This window comes from Limulus polyphemus, unplaced genomic scaffold (genome assembly GCF_000517525.1).
Source record: "Limulus polyphemus unplaced genomic scaffold, Limulus_polyphemus-2.1.2 Scaffold2193, whole genome shotgun sequence".
NCBI lineage: Eukaryota > Metazoa > Arthropoda > Merostomata > Xiphosura > Limulidae > Limulus > Limulus polyphemus.
In genome coordinates this window covers 175,173-194,116 of record NW_013667803.1, presented here as the reverse complement: position 1 = coordinate 194,116, position 18,944 = coordinate 175,173, and the positions used below count along the sequence as shown (strand labels likewise).

General features: G+C 35.8%; 1 protein-coding gene across 5 annotated transcripts in view; it reads left to right on the top strand.

Annotated features, from left to right (window-relative positions):
- The first annotated feature begins 1,064 nt into the window (after positions 1–1,064).
- LOC106466226 (WASH complex subunit 2-like) overlaps positions 1,065–18,944 on the top strand; it is a 181,958-nt gene continuing 164,078 nt past the window's right edge. For 2 of the 5 annotated variants that reach the window (XM_022394196.1, XM_013926476.2), the window contains exon 1: positions 1,065–1,136. In XM_022394196.1, coding sequence (XP_022249904.1) covers positions 1,098–1,136 — 39 coding nt within the window. In that variant the 5' untranslated portion in view covers positions 1,065–1,097. Of the gene's footprint in view, positions 1,137–1,729; positions 1,788–4,366; positions 4,442–18,944 lie in introns of those variants that run through there. The other 3 variants (XM_022394198.1, XM_022394197.1, XM_022394199.1) reach the window with 3 other exon arrangements.

The window sequence follows — 18,944 nt, the reverse complement described above, 5'->3', positions numbered from 1 at the left end:
ATTGCAGATAGAGAGATATAGAGACAGATAATTGAGTCAAGTGAGCGGTAGTGACCGTAAGTAAAATGCATGAATCGTTGTGAATTATAGTGTGTGTTGAAGTGAAAGTGACTGTGGAAATTAAGTGTATTGCAAAGATGTATTGAGAAAGAATAAACTAGTTTTATTTAAGAAAGGACTTGTATCGCTGAAGTTCTTCGGAAATAATTTTTTACGGGAAATTAACAAACGGCCAGAGACGTAACAATATATTAGGTATTGAAACTATTTGTACTGGCCGTCCCAAACATTGTTAATCGAGTAGATATAAACTGATATGCTATGGATATTTAGTTTTGCGAATCTCTGCTTGATAGCCCGGAAAGTAATGGTTGCAAAGGCGTTTTGGTCTCATTAATCTGGAAATCAACCAATCAACTTCACTTTAGTTGACCAAGTGGTAATCATACAACGTAATATATACATTGTACCTTACAAACCACCCTGCTAGTTTGGAAAGTAATAGTCACAACATTATCTTAGTCAATAGTATTTCAACCACTTGACCATCTTAGCTTAAATAATCGAGTAATAGGTACAAATATAATCCATAAATTATACTGGACAAGAATGGCTCAATAGATAAGAAAGCAAGGAACACTAATTCCATTCAATCATTGGTTACTCAACCAAATGACCGTATTATTACGGGTTCAATCCCAGTAATACCGACTTTGTCGTTGTCGGAACTTTCAAGAAAAATATAGCTGAATCTCAACTCTAGATCGCGTTTCCTCATCTTAATCATCCTGTACAACCAAGTAAGTACTCTCAGCTCTTTCTTCCTCATCTTCATCCGACCTGACTACCTTATCTTCAGACTTCTGGTCAACCCAGTTCACCAGTGATTCATTTGTCATGTAGAAATACAGCTTATCGACATGGAATGGAAATTTGCACTCACTCTTCGACTCATCAAAATATATGCTATCATATATAGAAGTTTAGCTGTTTTTTATTACATTTGTTGATAAAAAAAAGTTAATGTAAATTTTTACAGCTGTGCCAGTGTAGACTTAATTGACAGTAGGTGACGCATTGTATTTTCTAATGTCAATATGGCAGTGCGTGAAACGCCCACAGTAGTTTTATCAGAAGTAAGTAACCATTATATTTATAGTGCATTTTGAATATTTTATTTTTTTGTATAAACTATTTATACATGATATAATAAACAGACAACAAGGGAAATTTGGTCTTTTTAAAGCTGTCCCTTCACACCCAGCTCCTAAGAAAAAAGAAAACTAAAAAGTAAGAATTAAGCCTTTTAGTTTTAAAAGTTTAACTTTAAACATAAATTAAACTTCTTGCTTCAGTACTGACCACTTATTACAGATGTTAATCACCTTTTAAATAATTAATAAAGGAAACCAAAGATAATATGCCAAGAGGACACACGTTTAAGATTTAAAAAAGACAGGATCCATTTAAATTTTAATACACTTATAAGTTTTAACTTACACAGTGTAATATTTCTGACAAGGTCAGTCAATTGCCATCGGCAGTACTGGAGGCCAGCACTTTAGAAACTTTTAAAGAATAGGTTTAAGTTTTTATTTTTTTTTGAAAAGTGGGTGTGCAAGAACAGCCTTGAATGACCTATGGCCCTTTATGGTTCTTTATCTGTGTCATGTAATGACATCTCTGTCACTGTCAATCTGTGAATTAAAGTTAAATATCATATATTTTCGAGTGGTAATTAATATTTGTGGAATAAATTTCTAATCTAGGAGTCAGTCTTTCATTGGGTAAGTGTTTTTTCCTTTTTATTAGGTTTCTAAAGAAAGGTGTAAACTTCTTATTGTGATCATTGGTGTGAATTCACTACTGACTCAGTAACTGAGTATGTATGTTTTGTTAACTGTAATGTAGCATGCCTTTTTCGAAATCTTAAATTGGAATTCAGTACAAAAAAATTGGAGCCTGAAGCTTGTAAGATCCTATGATCATGTGGTTGGTTTACACACTAACACAGTGAGGGACTCTTATTAAGTATACTTATAAAGTTGTTTTTAAAAGTATAGGACATTACACTTACAAAGTATGTTGAGAGTTTAGTTTCTGAATACCAAGGAGATTATTTTTCTAGTGAGTGATATTGGAAAGTTAAAACTAGAAAAGCTGCTTAGAAAGTATAAAGAACTCCTTCAAAGATTTAGGGGATAGAAATATATGGGGTTGAGGAAAGACTAGTAAACTGGACTATAGGATGATTGCATGAAAGAAAGAAAAGTTATTAATTTAGTCCAAACAAATTGGATCTTTATTAGTAGAGGAGTACCTCAGGGATCAGTGTTTGAGACTTTGCTTTTTCTTATTTACATGAATAATATTCACAGGCATAATTAGTAAATTAGTAAAGTTTACAAATGACTTAAATATTGGGTATTTTTAGCTATATGGAGATGTTAAGAATGACTTGGATCAATTGGTTATTTGGAAAGATATCTGGCAAATGACATTTAAATTTAGTAAGTGCAAGATCATGTGAATTATTCTAATATTAGGTCGTCAAGAAATTAATGTAGCATTTTGGAACACTTTCATTTAAAAAATGTACATCATTTATAATAGTTAAACGAACAGCCTAAACATCATGTTAGTGTAGCCTATATAATGTGTAAAGTTTAGTATACTCTAATCACTTATAGTGTTGGCACATGATGAGACGCAACATTTGGCATGTAATGCCGTTTGATTACAAGAAGGGAAACAATGCCTCTGTAGCCACAAAGAATATCATTGAAGTTTATGGAAATGTTTTGAATGTTTGTAAGTGTCAGTGATGGATCAGCAAATTTTGTTCAGGTGACTTTAGCCTTAAAAACTGAGATGGCAGGGGCCAACATATTGGAATTGATATTGATGCACTAAAGATGCTTATTGAGTCTAACCCAAGGCAACACACTCGTGAAATGGCCTTGAAATTGCATATGTCTCATGAAATAATACGTAAACATCTAAGGAATATGGGAAAACTCTATAAAAAGGGTATTTGGGTGCCTCACAAACTCTACGATGATCATCGTTTCCAACGTGTGAACGTTGCTTCGCCTCTTCTGGCTTGTAATGCACATGAACCATTTTTGGATAGAATTGTCACCAGTGATTAAAAATGGATTTTCTATGTGAATATTAAATGCCAAAAACAATGGCTCAGTCCTAGACAAAAACCACTTCCGACCCCAAAACCTGAACTCCATTCACAGAATAACATAAGATTATGAAGTTGGGTTGGGAAGTTCTTCCCCACTCACCATATTCTCCAGATACGGTACCATCAGATTATTACTACCTTTTTTGTTTGCTGCAACAGCATCTTAATGGGAAAACATATGCAAATGTGAAAGGTGTTAAAGAGGACATAAACATGTATTTTGCTTCAAAACCAAGTGATTTCTTTAATCAGGGCATTAACAACCTGATTGTAAGATAGAAAAGCATCACCAATAAGAATGGAGACTACTTCATTTAATAAATGTTTTGTTTTGATATATAAGTTCGGGTTTTTTCATCTAAAGAAAAGTGACTCTAATTTCTTGATGACCTAATACATAAAGGGAAACCTACTCAATAGCATTAGTAAAGAAATAGATCTTGGTATAGTGGGGGATAAGTTACTCAACTTGAGTGTTAAGCCACTGAGATAGTTATCTGTTTCTAACAGAGGTAAAAGAAGTTTAGGTATATTTATAGACATAATGAGTATAAAAAAAAAGAGATAATTTTCTCTATGTATGATTAATAGCACTTGGAATTAACAATAGCAAACTAGGTAATTGCTAATTAGTATTGCAGTTTTACAAGTAAAACTTAGAAGCCACTATAGAAAATTTTTAATACTAGAGCCAAACAATCAACTCATTTTATCGATATAATAAATAATTTATGAGCATTGTTTAGTGTCACATTAATTAACTGATTAATTAATCTTAAGGTTAAATTGGTAATGTCACAAAAGTAATAAATCAAAATTATGACTAAATTGATTAATATCATGAAATAATCATTTAATTAAAATTTTCTGATTACTTCTGTTTTTTATTATTCCAACTATCCATGTATTCAAAATATTATCATTATAATTTTTCATTATTTTGGGTTAATTTAAAGATGTTCAGCTTAATCAATTAGTATCCTGACTAATAAAAATTATTAACTAATCTAAATTAGTGTTTTATAGTATTATTATTTTTGATTAGTAAAACTATCCAAGGCTTATCTGAGAATAGCTGATTAGCTGAAAGTGATTGATTAATGAGTCTGACAGTCGATTAGAAAATTCCATTAATCTACTTAGTTCTAGCAACAGCATATGTACTGGAACACTTATGAGTCTCATTCGTCTGCATCAAACCCTTCTAGCCATATATCTCCACACACCATGATGGATGGTATGTAGGTAACATGGTTCAATTTTAGAGGAAGTATAACAATGTTATTTTGATTTGGTTGTAGTGCTGTAGGTATCTTCTAAAAATAAGTTATTTTTCATTGAGATAATGGACTTTATTTGCTGGATATGTGTTGTGACTTCTGTGATAATGTTTTTGGTGTTTGAATCTTCAGTATCAACTCTGCAATTGAGGTTATGTTTATGGTATCTATTAGTAATGGAGAGATTTAAAAAAAAAAATTTACTCACCTACCTACTCACATTTTAATTAAACTTAGGGTTACAGCAAATAAAATATTTTTAAGCCTGGCACTACTAAATGCACAACAAACATATAACAAAAACACCCTTTCTAATTATAACAACATTGGAAATGGAGTGAAAATCTAACCATCATAATGTAATTGGCAAGTAAAAAAGATATATGATAGAAAAATTGTTGTTATAATGTTTGTTATCACATTAGTTAGCTAGGTCACATATATGGTTTACCCCATCATGCCCCAAGTTCAACAAAAAATGTGGCCTGGCTAACTAGTGAGTGAATATTTCCTGTAAAATTCTTATTGATGCTATAAGTGTAGCTACCAGTTTGGCCGCCAATTTTGATTTCATTCCTTTTTCTGTAATTTCTGTAATTCTCTTCATAAATGTAAATGTTGCAAGTAATTGTATTAATGCTTTACATTTCATGTGATAATAAAACTAGTGGTATTTATGACATTTTTTGCCAACCGAAGCAAAAAGTTGCTAAGACCCTTATGTTAAATATTTTATACCCTTGTTATGTTCTTAGGTTACCTAATTTCCTCAAAGAGTGTTAGGTATGCTTGCATTATAATGGTAGGATAAATTACAAAGTAAGTTTGTAAGTCTGAATTAACTAAATAACTGAATTCACACAAAGAAAGAAACTCAACATGATGTGTTATACAAAATGAAATTATTCTTTTTTTAATTCAATGGACAAGTATAGTGTGTGTGTGTATTTGCTTTCTGAACACTGGATGGTCACCTGCTACTGAGCTTGTGAATTGATTAATAATTTTCTTCCCTCAATATGTCTTCCCATCAACTAATTCATTTGAAATCCTGTGTAGTAGTGTTTAAATATAATCTTCCTTACTTAATGGGAAATGTTGGATTACTGATGGTGATTTGTGTTAATCACTTTACTAGTCATTGTTATTTAATATAGGGGAGGCCACAATCTCTATATCATTTGCTCTACCATGAAGGATACTGCTGTCATTGCCTTATATCCCAAATATATATATTAGCAATGTATCCCATGGGTGGAGCAGGTATTATATCTATAGAACAAAAGAGGAACAAGGGCAGTTAGAACAAGGTCAGCTTAATGGTTTTTCTGATCCATGTTTTGTGCAAAAACTACATAGCCTTAGAGTAAACAAAAAATATTGAACATTTGTACATTAAAATGAGAAGGTGGAGAATGCATGGTATGCCTACATACTACACTTTTCATTTCCCTTTTTTTTGTGTATGGCCATATTTCTTTGCTATAAAGTTTTTCACTTTTGCTTAGTCTAGTGATACAGATTGTGCTAGACTAATGCCTCATAAAGGTTATCTTTGTGAAAGAGTTTTGTTGCTGTATGAATTTTCTTTGTTAAAGGGTATTTTGTATAAATGCATGCACTTGCAATACTTGTTAATGGGTTTATTTTTATATTGTGTATTTTTCTTTGTTAAAGTGTTTATTGTATAAATATATGTATAAATCTTTTGATAATCTAATAGCTTGTATTGTGCTTTATTGCTGAAGTGTTTCATTTTTCCACTATTGTATTAACAAGGATTTTCTTTTTCTTGATTATGGATTACATTTTAAAATAATATTTAAAGGGCTTGTGATATTTGCTGTTTGAGTTGTAGTTTTTTGTTTAAAGGTTTTATTGTCCATGTTGCATGTCAATGTTTACAAGTTAGTGTTTCTTGACCATGTCACAAGTGATTGGTTTTAAAGTTTAATTGTAAGTTCAAGAATAAAACTATGTTTTCATCACATTAAACAAGAAATGAAATAACTCTTTTAATACAGAAGATTAATTTATATTACTCAGATATTTGCACAATTTAAAAATTAATATTTCAACAATAAATACAAATAGAATGTGATATCATATTAATATAAAAGAAAACATGTTACATGTTAAAAACCCTTTGACAATGCTCAAAATCTGTACTTCCCTTTATATGTTAAATTTAAAATGCGACATGAAATAACTTCTTCACACGTATGAATGTAGAAAATGGCATCTTATTAAAGTCAACACGCTAAAATAAAACCTTTTAACTTGAAAGAAAAACACAATGAGAATAAGCACTAAATACATAAAGAAAAGGATTAGGTTAATGATGAGATCACTAAAAGTACATTATGAAGTTAATGAAATGAAAGAATCAAAATATTATGTAAAACACCCTCATAGAATTATAACATAATAATTGAATTTTACTTAAGGTTATACAAGAAGAAGAGAGAACCAAAAACAAAATGCATATGTACTTACATATATAAAACACTTATAAAGTGAAAAAAAAATATATATATACATTGAAATTACTGAAAATGAATATATAAATGTATAACTTACTCAGAGTCAGCACAAGGCTCTGCTTATTTTCAACATAATCCTATTATCAGATTTTCTAGTACCACTGTTATTTTGCAGTTTGCCACTGTGGTGTTTCATAGGCCATGCATGGATTTGGCTAGGGAGCTCTCTGTGTCAGTGAGAAAGCAGTGCTCCTCCTTCTCAAACCATGATGAAGGTGTTACCCTACACTGCAGCCATTCTTCATCTGATATTGAGGTCGTTAGACTAGTAAGTGATCATTTCCTGGCATTGTTACGTACACATCAGAATCTGCTCCAGCATGAGGTGGATGATCAACATTTTAAGTGATTTGGTTGGAAGCTTAACCCTTGGCAGCCTCTGGGCATGTTCTCGGGGTCACTTGGCTGGTGGAGCATTGGAATCTGCTAAGGTCCAGCAACAGTAATAACACCATCCCCATCCTCTTGTTGCTGGTATCAATGTCCAACAGGAACTCATGGATATGTCAGCACTGGAGCATCTACTAATGCCAGCTTTAGGGAACAGAATGCTTGGTCACATTTCACACTCTGTCAAAAGTGCATCTCAGTTTTAGTGACAGCAGACAATGGTGTATCCATTTTGGAAAAGTTGGCCCCAAACTATTGATTATACAATGCTAGACTGAGAAAACTGTCAGAAGTTGATGCTATTCTCGTACCATTGCAATCATGGCAGGGTCTGTAGAAACTCCATTTCTACCTACAGTATGACAGAGAAACTCCACTTCTGTGTGCATGAGCATGCACTGTCCTGGTTTCAATGTTCAAACCTAATTTATTTATTTGCTGTAATTCCATTCTTAGGTTCTCAAACATGTGATCTATCACCAAAAAAACTTTGATGTAGACCAGTCATCTCTCACATTGCAACCCTTTAGTGTGAGCTTCATTAGTGTCTTGATAATGGCAGGTGTTTTACTCAAGCTGAATGATGTGATGCAGATTTCACACAAGCCATCTTTTGCCAGTATCAGAATTCATGTCTAAAGTGTTGAACCAACTGAATCTTATGATACTGACACACCGAGTGCATATTTTTTGCAGCTCTACTGTGTGAACTGTACAGATCTTATGCAGAACTGCAGAAAGCTACAAGAATACACTCATTAATTACTGTACCATTGTTAAAGCAGAAGGAGCCATATTCACTTTTCCATGGCAGTAAAACAACTTGTTAATACTTTTTAAAGTCATAAATGGATGATTTTTGATTGAGAATTATGATGGTATGTCCCTTATCTGGAGCACTGGTTCCATCTGTCAAACCATGACCAAAAGCAAGTATGTGAGTAACTAAACATTTGAAATGGTTGAGGATTATGTAATCAATATAGGCACAATGCAGCAAAAACAATTCATTAACTTGTTGGTTGAAGTATGCCAAAATGTATGTAGGACCAGATGGCCAACTGAGTCAAATAACATGGATAGCAGGCAATGGTCCTTCAATAAACAAACTACCTCATCTGCTTCCTTGATGAACTAAGAACATGATAAGAGGTTCCATACAAAGATGTTGAAAGACAGAGTCATATAATAACCTTTTAAGAATGCTTGGTCATATTCAGTAATAACTGTCAAGAAGAAGCAATGTACACCAGGGTTTTGTGTTGATTATAAAGGAAAGAATGCAGTAACTCACACTGATACCTTTCCCTTACCATGAGCATCTGTCTGCCAGAAGTTACTATTAGGGCACTTGTAAATGATCCATTTATTTCATGACCAAATACTGTCCAGTTTGTATGAAAATATTGATACTAGTCCCTTTTTCTTTTCTTTTGTTTAAAAAAAAACACTTTGATGTAACGTCAGTAAAACACAGAATAATGTAGACTGTGTCACAAAATGTTACTGCTATACTTTGTAAATGATCCATTTATTTCATGACCAAATACTGTCCAGTTTGTATGAAAATAATGATACTAGTCCCTTTTTCTTTTCTTTTGTTTAAAAAAAAAACACTTTGATGTAACATCAGTAAAACACAGAATAATGTAGACTGTGTCACAAAATGTTACTGCTACACTTTGTAAGTAATTTAAAATTACTCCCAATGACAGAATTCTGGTAGTGTTACTTGTTCCAAAAAAAAAACTTTATGGAGCACTGGAAACTGCTAGTCTTGGTTACTTCCACTTTGCGTACACCATTCCTGCACACATCTCAACAGCCAGTACCCCATAACCACAAAACAGCACCAGAAATTAATTTCTCCTCAGACAGATAATTGTCTGAGCTAATGCTGTTCCCCTTTTGAACACTGATGCACTAGACTTCATCTGCAGTAAACCACAGAACACCACTTTTATATACTGAGGAACTGCTATTCTCTCCATTTACACATACTCATGTGTTTCATTGTTCTTAGGCTTTATTTGGTAAGATAACTCTCCCGCAGAATATCAGTTCACCTATTGGGCAGTTAAAATTGATGTTTAATTTCTACAGTATATCCATTCTGAGAATGCCAGTACCAGATCAGAGGTCGAAGATGACTAAGTATAATTTGTGTGTTACATTTATTAGACACAGTCAGAGATCTACCTCTCTACTTACGTTCATATTATTGCCATTTGCCAAAAGTTGGTATCCACAGGTGACTAGTGGTATTTGTTAATCATTAATCGACAGGCTTATACAAACAAAAAATAAATAAAAATATTTAAAAAACTATTGTGCACTAACTTCATAATTCATTGAAATTATTCTATCGTGATATTATCTTGATATGGTACATTACCTTCTCTGACATGTATAGCTATTCTCGTTCACTGTTGCCCTTTATATGCAAACATTTTTTCACAAGCTTTAACCCTCTCTGCCAGAGGTAATTTACTGTGCATGTCACAAGGTTTTAGTGACTTACATTCAAACGTTTATGAAACTACTTTTTGTTTATGTTATACCAATTAGTATAGCATAAAATTTTAGCTAATAATCCATATTTTAATAGTATATAAGTTTTAAGTTCTTAATTTTATAAGGCAATATTTAAAAAAATCCTGAATTTCTCCTACTGTGAGAAAGGTGACAAATTTTCTGTAGGCATCCCATCTTCTTTATTTCATTCACCACCCCTCCAATAAGTACAAAATTCATTGTACGTTACTCACTATAAAATCGTCATTGATAAACCTTAATTTTTTATTTTGTTTGGTTACAGAGCCATCAAAAAGAAAATCAGACCTCTCTTGCCACACCTACTTGTCACACCCTCTCTATCACGATTTGGTAACAGTTCTCTCTTACATGTAATTCTATATTACCTATAACCAATAGAAAGCCAAGGTTTTCATCCATCAAATAATGTATTATATTATGTTGTATTCTGAACAGAGAATTGTCAGTTTCTCTTTTAGTACAGACTTCATTCTCATGGGAAAGATAATGACTAACTTGGCTGAATTTGTAATGGGTCTTGTCACATAGTTAGAAAGCCTGAAAAATTATGATAGTTAGAGGAAATTGTCTGCTTTTTTGCATGCTATTATTCTATGTTCTTTGGTGCATTATTTAATTGAATAAAAAATTTGTGCATTACTACCATTAATATAAAAAAGTAGGGTTAACTGTCATCGACAGTTGACAGCAAAAAAAAAGAAAACTCGAGATATCTGGCATCTCACAAAAATCTGAAGAGGATGGGAGTCACTCTTGGTTGAGACTGTCAGTGATCTTATTAATAGTGAAATGGAGACATATTTGGATCTGTGGTGGTCTCCTGGGGATCTCTGAGGCTGCATTTGAGGGCGATCCTTTACATTTTGTAGAGACTTTAGATTCGCTTTTTCCCGTGCCTTCTTTTAGTCTGTTGGATTTTAAGCCTCCTGTGGATCAGTGGTAAATTTACAGACTCGCAGTGCTGGAGTCTGGGGTTCAATTCCCTAGAGTAGACACAGCAGATGGCCCACAGCTGCTTTGCTCTAACAAAACAAGTTACTTTACCACAGTCTTTAAATGACCTATGAAAAATGAAAAGGAAGCCATTTTGGGTTTAGCTCCCTTTGATTTGTTTTTCTTCTTTTGGTCCTTTGAATGTGTGATGTTTTGGGCTTTTTCTCAGTTGCATTTCAGCCTGCAACTTAATTGATGGCTCACAGGTTTGGGAGCAAATTTTGTTTTCTCCATATATGGAAATTGTAGTTCATGCTGGAAAGTTTACTTCTTAGTTACACGAAGGGAAAGTTATGTTTTATCCGGCATGTTGGAACTTCATGATTTCGCCTACCACCACCAGATGGAGGCATTTTCCCAACTCTCAAATAATATGTACTCCTCCAATGTCAGGGTTCTAAGATGGAGTTTGTAGTTCTCCTATGTGTTCTCTGATGGAACAGAGTAAGTCTATATACTTAAAATTAAACTTCAACATTTTATTTCACTTCACTTTATTAGAAGACTCTCAGGATCACCAGTTTCATTGAGGACGAGCTGAATCCATTGTTAGCATGTACGTTGGTTCACTTTTCGGCTTCTATATCCCTCCTGGTTGTTTTTGGTGTCTTGAATTTCATCGGCTCCTACAGGTAAGGTCATGATTCTACCCCTACTTCGGAGTACTGGTCCCCGACTTCAATTCCCCAATACATTGGTACTCAGAATAGATTCTGTCTATATCCAAGGTTTCCACTGCTTAGATGATTGCCATCAGCATCAGTGATTATTGTATACCTCCAGGAGCTGCACTCTCCTGTCCTTTACCTGTTTTTACCACTAGGGGTTCAACTATTCATTGTTTCTCTGGACGTAGGTTTCATCGTCACCAACAGTACTGGTGACTATCTAGTAAGGGTGTGTTTGGCCAATTTTAATCCTCAATGGTGGAAATTTGCTACCAATCCTTGGATTATCTAGATTTTTAGAAGGTCTTTTCATCCATTTCCTTTCCCCATCCCTGTTGTCTCCTGTACCTATATCCTTTCTCTTACCTTGGAATCCTACCAGTCAGAGTCTATCTGAGGTGTTGTTGATTCTTCTATCATAGAGAGCTATCAAGTCTGTCAGCCAACCTTCCCCAGGTTTTTACTCCAGGGTTTTTAGTGGTCCTCAAGAAACCCAGGACTGGCTTCCTGTGATCGATCTGTCCTGCTCTCATTTTTTAGATCTTCCCCATTTTACCATAGTCTTTTCTCACACTGTAGTGGGCATTTTCTCCAGGACTGTGGATGACCAAGGTAGACATCTCGATTGCTTCTCTCCATATTTCTGTTTCTCATCAGTCCAGGCACTATCTTCAGTTTCTCCACCACTGGATTGGGTATTAGTTTCATGCCTTTCCCTTCAGGCTTACTTTAACTCCATATGTCTTTTGTTGGGTGGTCAAAGCCTTTGCCCAACTTCTACATGGATGACTGGCTTCTGTTAGCTCATTCTGAACTGGAATCTTTATGACACACTCACCTGCTTCTAACAGCAGTAGCTCAAGTAGATTGGATTCTCAAGTTGTGAAGTCTTTCCTATTACCTACTCAATATCTTATTGTTTTTTTGAACACCAACCTCAGTTCAATGGAGCTTTCAGTTCTCCACGCTCTTACTACCCAATCTCTTTCTGCTCATGAGGTTCTATAACTTTTAGAGACTTGGGCTTCTATGGCGGCACTTATCCCATTGGGTCAGGCACACGTGCAATCTCTTCAATGGACTCTCCATGACCAATGAAATCTTGCTTGGGATCCCTTAGACTCTCTCTTGTTACCCTTCCTTCTTCCCTTTTAAACAATCTGCATTGGTGGGTGAACAAGGAACACATGATGATTGGTGTACCATTTCCTCCATCTCATCTGTATTTGCATCTATTCATAGATGCTTCTCTCCATGATTGGAGGACGTGGGTCAATCAGCGGGAGACTTCCAGACAATGGTCTCCAGCCAAGAGTTCTTACCATATCAACATTTTAGAGCTTCTGGCAGTACAAAGTGCTTTGGATCATCTATTCCTTTTGTACAGAATCGACTTGTGATCAATTTGGACAATTCTACAGTGGTGGCTTATATCAATCACCAAGGGGCCACCTGTTTCCTTTGCAGTAGGACCTTAGAACTCTTTTTTTTGGGGCACACATGCTGGGGATACATCTCCTTGCATATCATGTTCCATGTACTCTCAACCTCATGGTAGATTGCCTTTCGAGACCAGACAAAATTTGTCCCTCGGAGTAGTCTCTCGACCCTCAGGCTTTCCAGTGGATATGCAAGAAGTGGGGTACTACTCATCTGGATGCATATGCCACTTTCCTCAATACCAAGTTACTTCTTTTTTGGTCTCCAGTTCCTCATCCTCAGGCACTAGCTGTGGATGCTCTCAACCAGGATTGGACCTTTATGTTTATTTGCCCATTCGGCTTCTTCTCATGGTGATTTTGATCATCCATGCCACTCCATGTCAGTTCCTTCTGATTACTCCTTTCTGGCTGGCACAACCTTGGTTTACTCATCTTTTTCAGCTCCAAGCTAACCCTCCATTGTCTCTTCATCTCACTCCATCCCAACTATGTCAACTTTTGGTCACCAGTCCTTCACTTTCATCTCACCCTTCCTACCCTCTGTCTTCAGGCCTGGCATTTCAGGTCCCTGGCAAGGAGACTGGATTGTCTAGGCATGTTGCTTCCTTTTTTAGCATGGTCCATTTGTCCTTCTTCTATGGAAGTTTACCCATGTAAATGGAACATCTTTCACCATTGGTCTTTGAGTCAGGCTTTTCAATCATGGGACTTCTGCCTCTTCAACAGCTGGTTATAGAGCAGCATTATTTTATACCTTATATTTTCCCACTACCGTTTGGTGTTTTCCTCTCCTACCCTCTCCCTTTTGTTGCCTTCCAAAATGGAATGTCAATATTGTTCTTCACTGCTTTACTCTACCTCCATTTGAACATTTGTCCTCATGTTCCTTGTTTCACTTATCCATTAAGACTTATTTCCTACTCCTATTAGCCTGTGGGCATCATCGGTCTGATATATTTGCCATTAAGGTTTCATATATGCTGTACGATTCCATATATGTTCTCCTTTATCTGGATAAGTCTTTCCTTCCCAAAATTTTGGCAGCTTATGAGGGTAATTCTTCCTTCTTGTCGATTTCACTTCCATCTGTATCCCACCTTTATTTCTGGTCAGATCTGAATTCTTGCTCTTTGTTGTTACATTGTCTGTATGGCTTCCTTCAATGGTTCCCATTCCCACCTTTTCATTTCCTGAACATTCCTCTGTTCATAACCTTTCTCCTTCTACCCTTACAAATTGGGTTCCACAATTGATTCAATTGGCATATTTCTTCATGTCTTCTTCTTCCCAAAATTTGTTCCAGGTGTCTTTGCATCAGATCTGGCACCTTACCTTTTCCCTGGCACCTCACCTCCATCATCCATTGGGGGAAATTCTTTAGTCAGGCATGTAGACTATACCTAATATACATTCACCTCCCACCATCTTCATTGGGTGGCTTGATATTCCTTGTCAGGGTACCGTCTTTCACCTGTTGCCATCCTTCAAACACTGGTGAAGCTGTGACTGGGTAAGGTATCCTTTTATATTTGTATAATTTTTCATTTCAGTGGCATGCCATTTAGGATCCCACTCAGTAGTGAGCCTTGCCTGTTTAGGTATTCTTGCTATTTCTGAAATCCTTGCTGTCCAGTCAAATTGTATACCCATGGTCTATATTACATGCTGTTGAGACTGTTCCACAAAATTGCTCATAGGTTGCATTGCAATATGTTTGCTTTATAATATGCCTGTTCTGGACTGTGCTCGCCCATGGACTTACCTGGGTAAAGCAAAAGGGGATAGCTGCCCATCCATGCTGTCCCTTCGATTGAATAAATAAGGAATGGTTTGCTTTTCAAAATAAAGTTTTTCATGGTCATCTGTTGCACTGTCTCTGGTTTTGGCATTCCTCTGGGCTCTCCACCACATATTGTCCTCCCTTGTTCTTCTAGTGGAGTATGGAAATCCTTGCAGTTCCGAGCCACTAGGATCATGAACCATGGAGGAGTCCTCCTGAATATGATCCCTTCCATTCAGTTGAGAGGAGGGCAGTGGTGTTCTTCTGGTGTAGATTCGATTTGATCCTCTAGTCATGTGATTCACCTCCATACGGTGGGTCCAAGATGTTGATTTTGTAACCAAAATGTTGATTTTTATGAAGTTCTATCTGGAGGTTGTGGAGGGTGAGATTACTTATTTTCTAGATGCGATCCATTCCCATGTGGTGGGACCTGGAGGGTGGCATTGTGCTCTGACTTCTTTGTGGTTTTATCCAGGAGATGGTGATGTGCATATCTACAAGTAAATATACTCCACCTCCATATGGTTGGTCCTGGAGGTTGATGTTGTGCACACCTTTTGTGTGGTTCTAACCGGAGGGTGATGTTGCTTATTTTCTATAAATGCAACCCACTTCAGTGCAGTGGGACCTGGAGGTTGAAATTGCTGTCCAACCATTGTGCAGTCCATCCAGAGGATGATGTTGCTTTGGAGTAAATCTGTCACATTGCAGTTCCCCTCCTTGATTGGGATCCCTCATCCTACCATTACCTGGATTTCAGTTTTAAGTGGATGGGTTTGGACTAGAGCTGCACTAATCAACATAAATCCTCACACATGTGTTGATTGTATTTCCTCTTCCTCATTAAATTTGCCTCAGGATCTTCAATTGCTTATAAAACATTAAAGAATAGTTATTAATTCCAAAAAGATATAAGGGTTTTAAAGTCTGTAGGTTTGCACCTGCTTATTTAACATTAAAGCATACAGTTATGCAATTACAAGTTAGAAACATCACAAAGTATAAGAAGAATAAACAGTAAATTAACAATTTATTTAGTACTTACTTCTAGTTAGCAGTTCAAAAATAGTGAAAGTGGCAGTTTGCCTTTGTAGCTTTAGAATAAAGACAAGTTTAGTAGCAATAGGAATTGAAACCAAGACCCTCAATTCATGAGACATCCCTCCCCACCATTGTAGCTTTGTGCTGAGCAACAAACAAACATAATGCCAATATTTTAATTACTTAAATAATTAAAATAAGGGAAAACAGTATACCAGAAACCCTAAATTTTTATGATAATTGATTTAATTGTGATTTAAATTAAATAGTTAGTTTACAAGACTAATCATTGTAATTGCTGCTTGTAGGTAACCAGTTGTATTGATTAAATTGCTGAGCTCTACAGGCCAAGTGAGTGAATCACTTAGAGTACTTGATATATTGCGAGATTTACCTGTTCTAGATAGTCCTGTGGCAACCAGGAACTTGATGTCTTGACCTTGTACCCTCATAAGTACTAATCTAGCTTTATCCAACCCTAAGAATACTGGGCTGACCACCAAACCCTTTGATGTAAGCAGTTTGCTGTACTTCCCCAAATCTGTGGTGAGGCCAGATTTTGGCTTTGTTTTTAGAGTAACATTTAATGTTTGCAACTGGTTTTCCTGGATATGTTGAGCCATTGGTAAAAACTGAGACCCTTGCCCAGTAGCTTTTCAGAGGCATCATCAGCATAGGCTGTAGCATATAAATAATGGACAGACCTGGATGACCCTTCCTGTTCACTGGAATCAGTGTTGTTATGAGCAGTAATGGTATGTTTCAGTGTCTGGTTATCCCAATAGCATGGCTAAAGTTCAACATAGTGGAGGTGACTGAGTAGGACTGTACGTTTAAACTAACGCAATGTTCTACCTCTGTAATGACTGGCTTGAATTTACCTCTTTATACTTGGTCATGATGGAAGCTGCCTCAATTAAGGTGAGGATATCCCTTACACTCAGGTGGTGCCTCAAGGTCTCATTGGGAAATCCTTCAACAAACATTTACAGGAATATTTGTTATTGTTGTTGCAGGGTAAACTTTATCATGCAGATGGCACAGATCATCTATGTAACTGGTCAGACTGGTGGCAGTTTGTGTCCGAGCTTGAAATTCAATCCATTGGATTGTTGATCCTCCACTTGACTGAATAGATGGCATAGTTTGGTTCTAACTGTCTTTTAGTTGTGTCTTAGCCAAATGCTGAATGGAATTGCAAATGTCTGACAGAGATGGTGCCAATATTGTGGGTATGGGAAAGTGGACATACTTAGGGATCCTGACAGTCAGACAAATAGTCATTCCATGTCCTATAGCAGCAGAACAATTAGTTTTTTTGCAGTTTATCCTGAAGCTCTACACCACTCCTAGTTTCTGCACAATCCACAGTCTCCCTGACTATATACCCCCTGGCTCAGAAAGACTTATTACTGTCCTACAGTTTGTGGTTCTTTTTTGTTGGTGCTTTCTGTCTCACCTGCTGGGGAAACAGTTTTGACTGCAGGAGTTCATCTATCAGCAGCACATCTAGTTTTTCTTGGCTGGTATTGTAATTGTGTTGCTGTGGCTGGTAGCAACTTAGGTGTTTTGTAAAGACATCCCACATGGCTTCAGACTCTCCAGGCACCATTTCACCTCTACGACTCTCAGCTTTACATGCTTATCTTGAACTAAGGTTGACCCTCAGGGACAGTGTTCGATCTGCCATTTTGGGTACACTAGACTACCCCTGATTTTCTGGAGTCAGTGGATGCAGAGATTGATGTCAAAGTCCTGTGTCCAGGGGAGGATTTCCTCTGAACTATACACCTTTCTCATACAATTGTCTTTCTCTAGTGGTAAACTGTTCCTCTTTATCATCAATACTTCTATGTACAGAAAATGCCATTTTTTCAGTAAGAAGCTTTCTTTTAAACTCTGATTCAAGGGTTCAAGTAAGGGCAATACACAGGTTAGCAAATCCAAAAAACTTGGCAAAGAAATGCTCTGATCACAGCTCTAGAATTTGTCTTTCCCACCTACTTTGTGGTATTTAAAGGTTATTTTCTAAAAGAGTGGATGTAGGTCCACTTTATAATAGAAGGATCAGTCTGAATTTAACTAAATTAGCTGATTTCAAGCAAGGAAGTAGAGGCAGGACATCATGTGTTATACAAAAGGAAAGCAATCTTTATTTAAATCAGTAAGCAATACAGTATATATATTGGCTTTATAAGCACTGGCTGGATGGTCTCCTGCTACTCGACATGTGAAATTATTAGCAGAATTTCTTACTTCAAGACATCTTCTTGTCAACTGATGCACTTAGACACTGTGTAGTAGTATTCAAATGTCAGATTTACCCATAGTGACTAGTGCTAACAATATGACTGATCGTTCTTATTCAATATAGCAGAGGCCATAACTTTTAGATATCATCTACTTTACCATTAAAGGACACTGCTGTTGTTGACCTTTTTACACAGCAAGCAGCAATATATCTGATGAGCAGAGCAGTTACTATCTCTAGAGAGCAATAAAGAAACAAAGGCAACTAGAAGAAAGTGAATGGTTTACTGAATCAGAAAGTAGAAAATGCATGGTATATGCATGCCTACCACACACTCAATATATTTACACATGTTGTCAAACAATATTCCTGTTACCATGACAAGTGTATATTGATACCCTCAAAAGAAAATAAGCTGAAGTAAAATAATCAATTCTTCAATGGTCCATTCAAGCTAGGTGGGGTTTCATGTCCCCAGTGATGAAGAATATTAAATTATTAAAACTTACTACAAATAATTAACCAAACATGCAGTAATGATGGAAGAATTAGGAGAAAAGATCATCAAAAAGAAATGAAGAAGATATCAAAAGACCAAAAAATTTGAGCAGTGTATGATAGTTAACTATTCTCCTTCATGAGTAATAGTCAACTATTCAAAATTGCTTGATTTTTTTGGCTTTTAAAATTCACAAATTCAGTTTCATACTAGGCCAAAGTATATGTATTTAACTGATTGATAGTTAGAAAGAAGACAATTAGCCAGGGAGTTCACTGGAAATTTCAAAGTAATTGAACAAC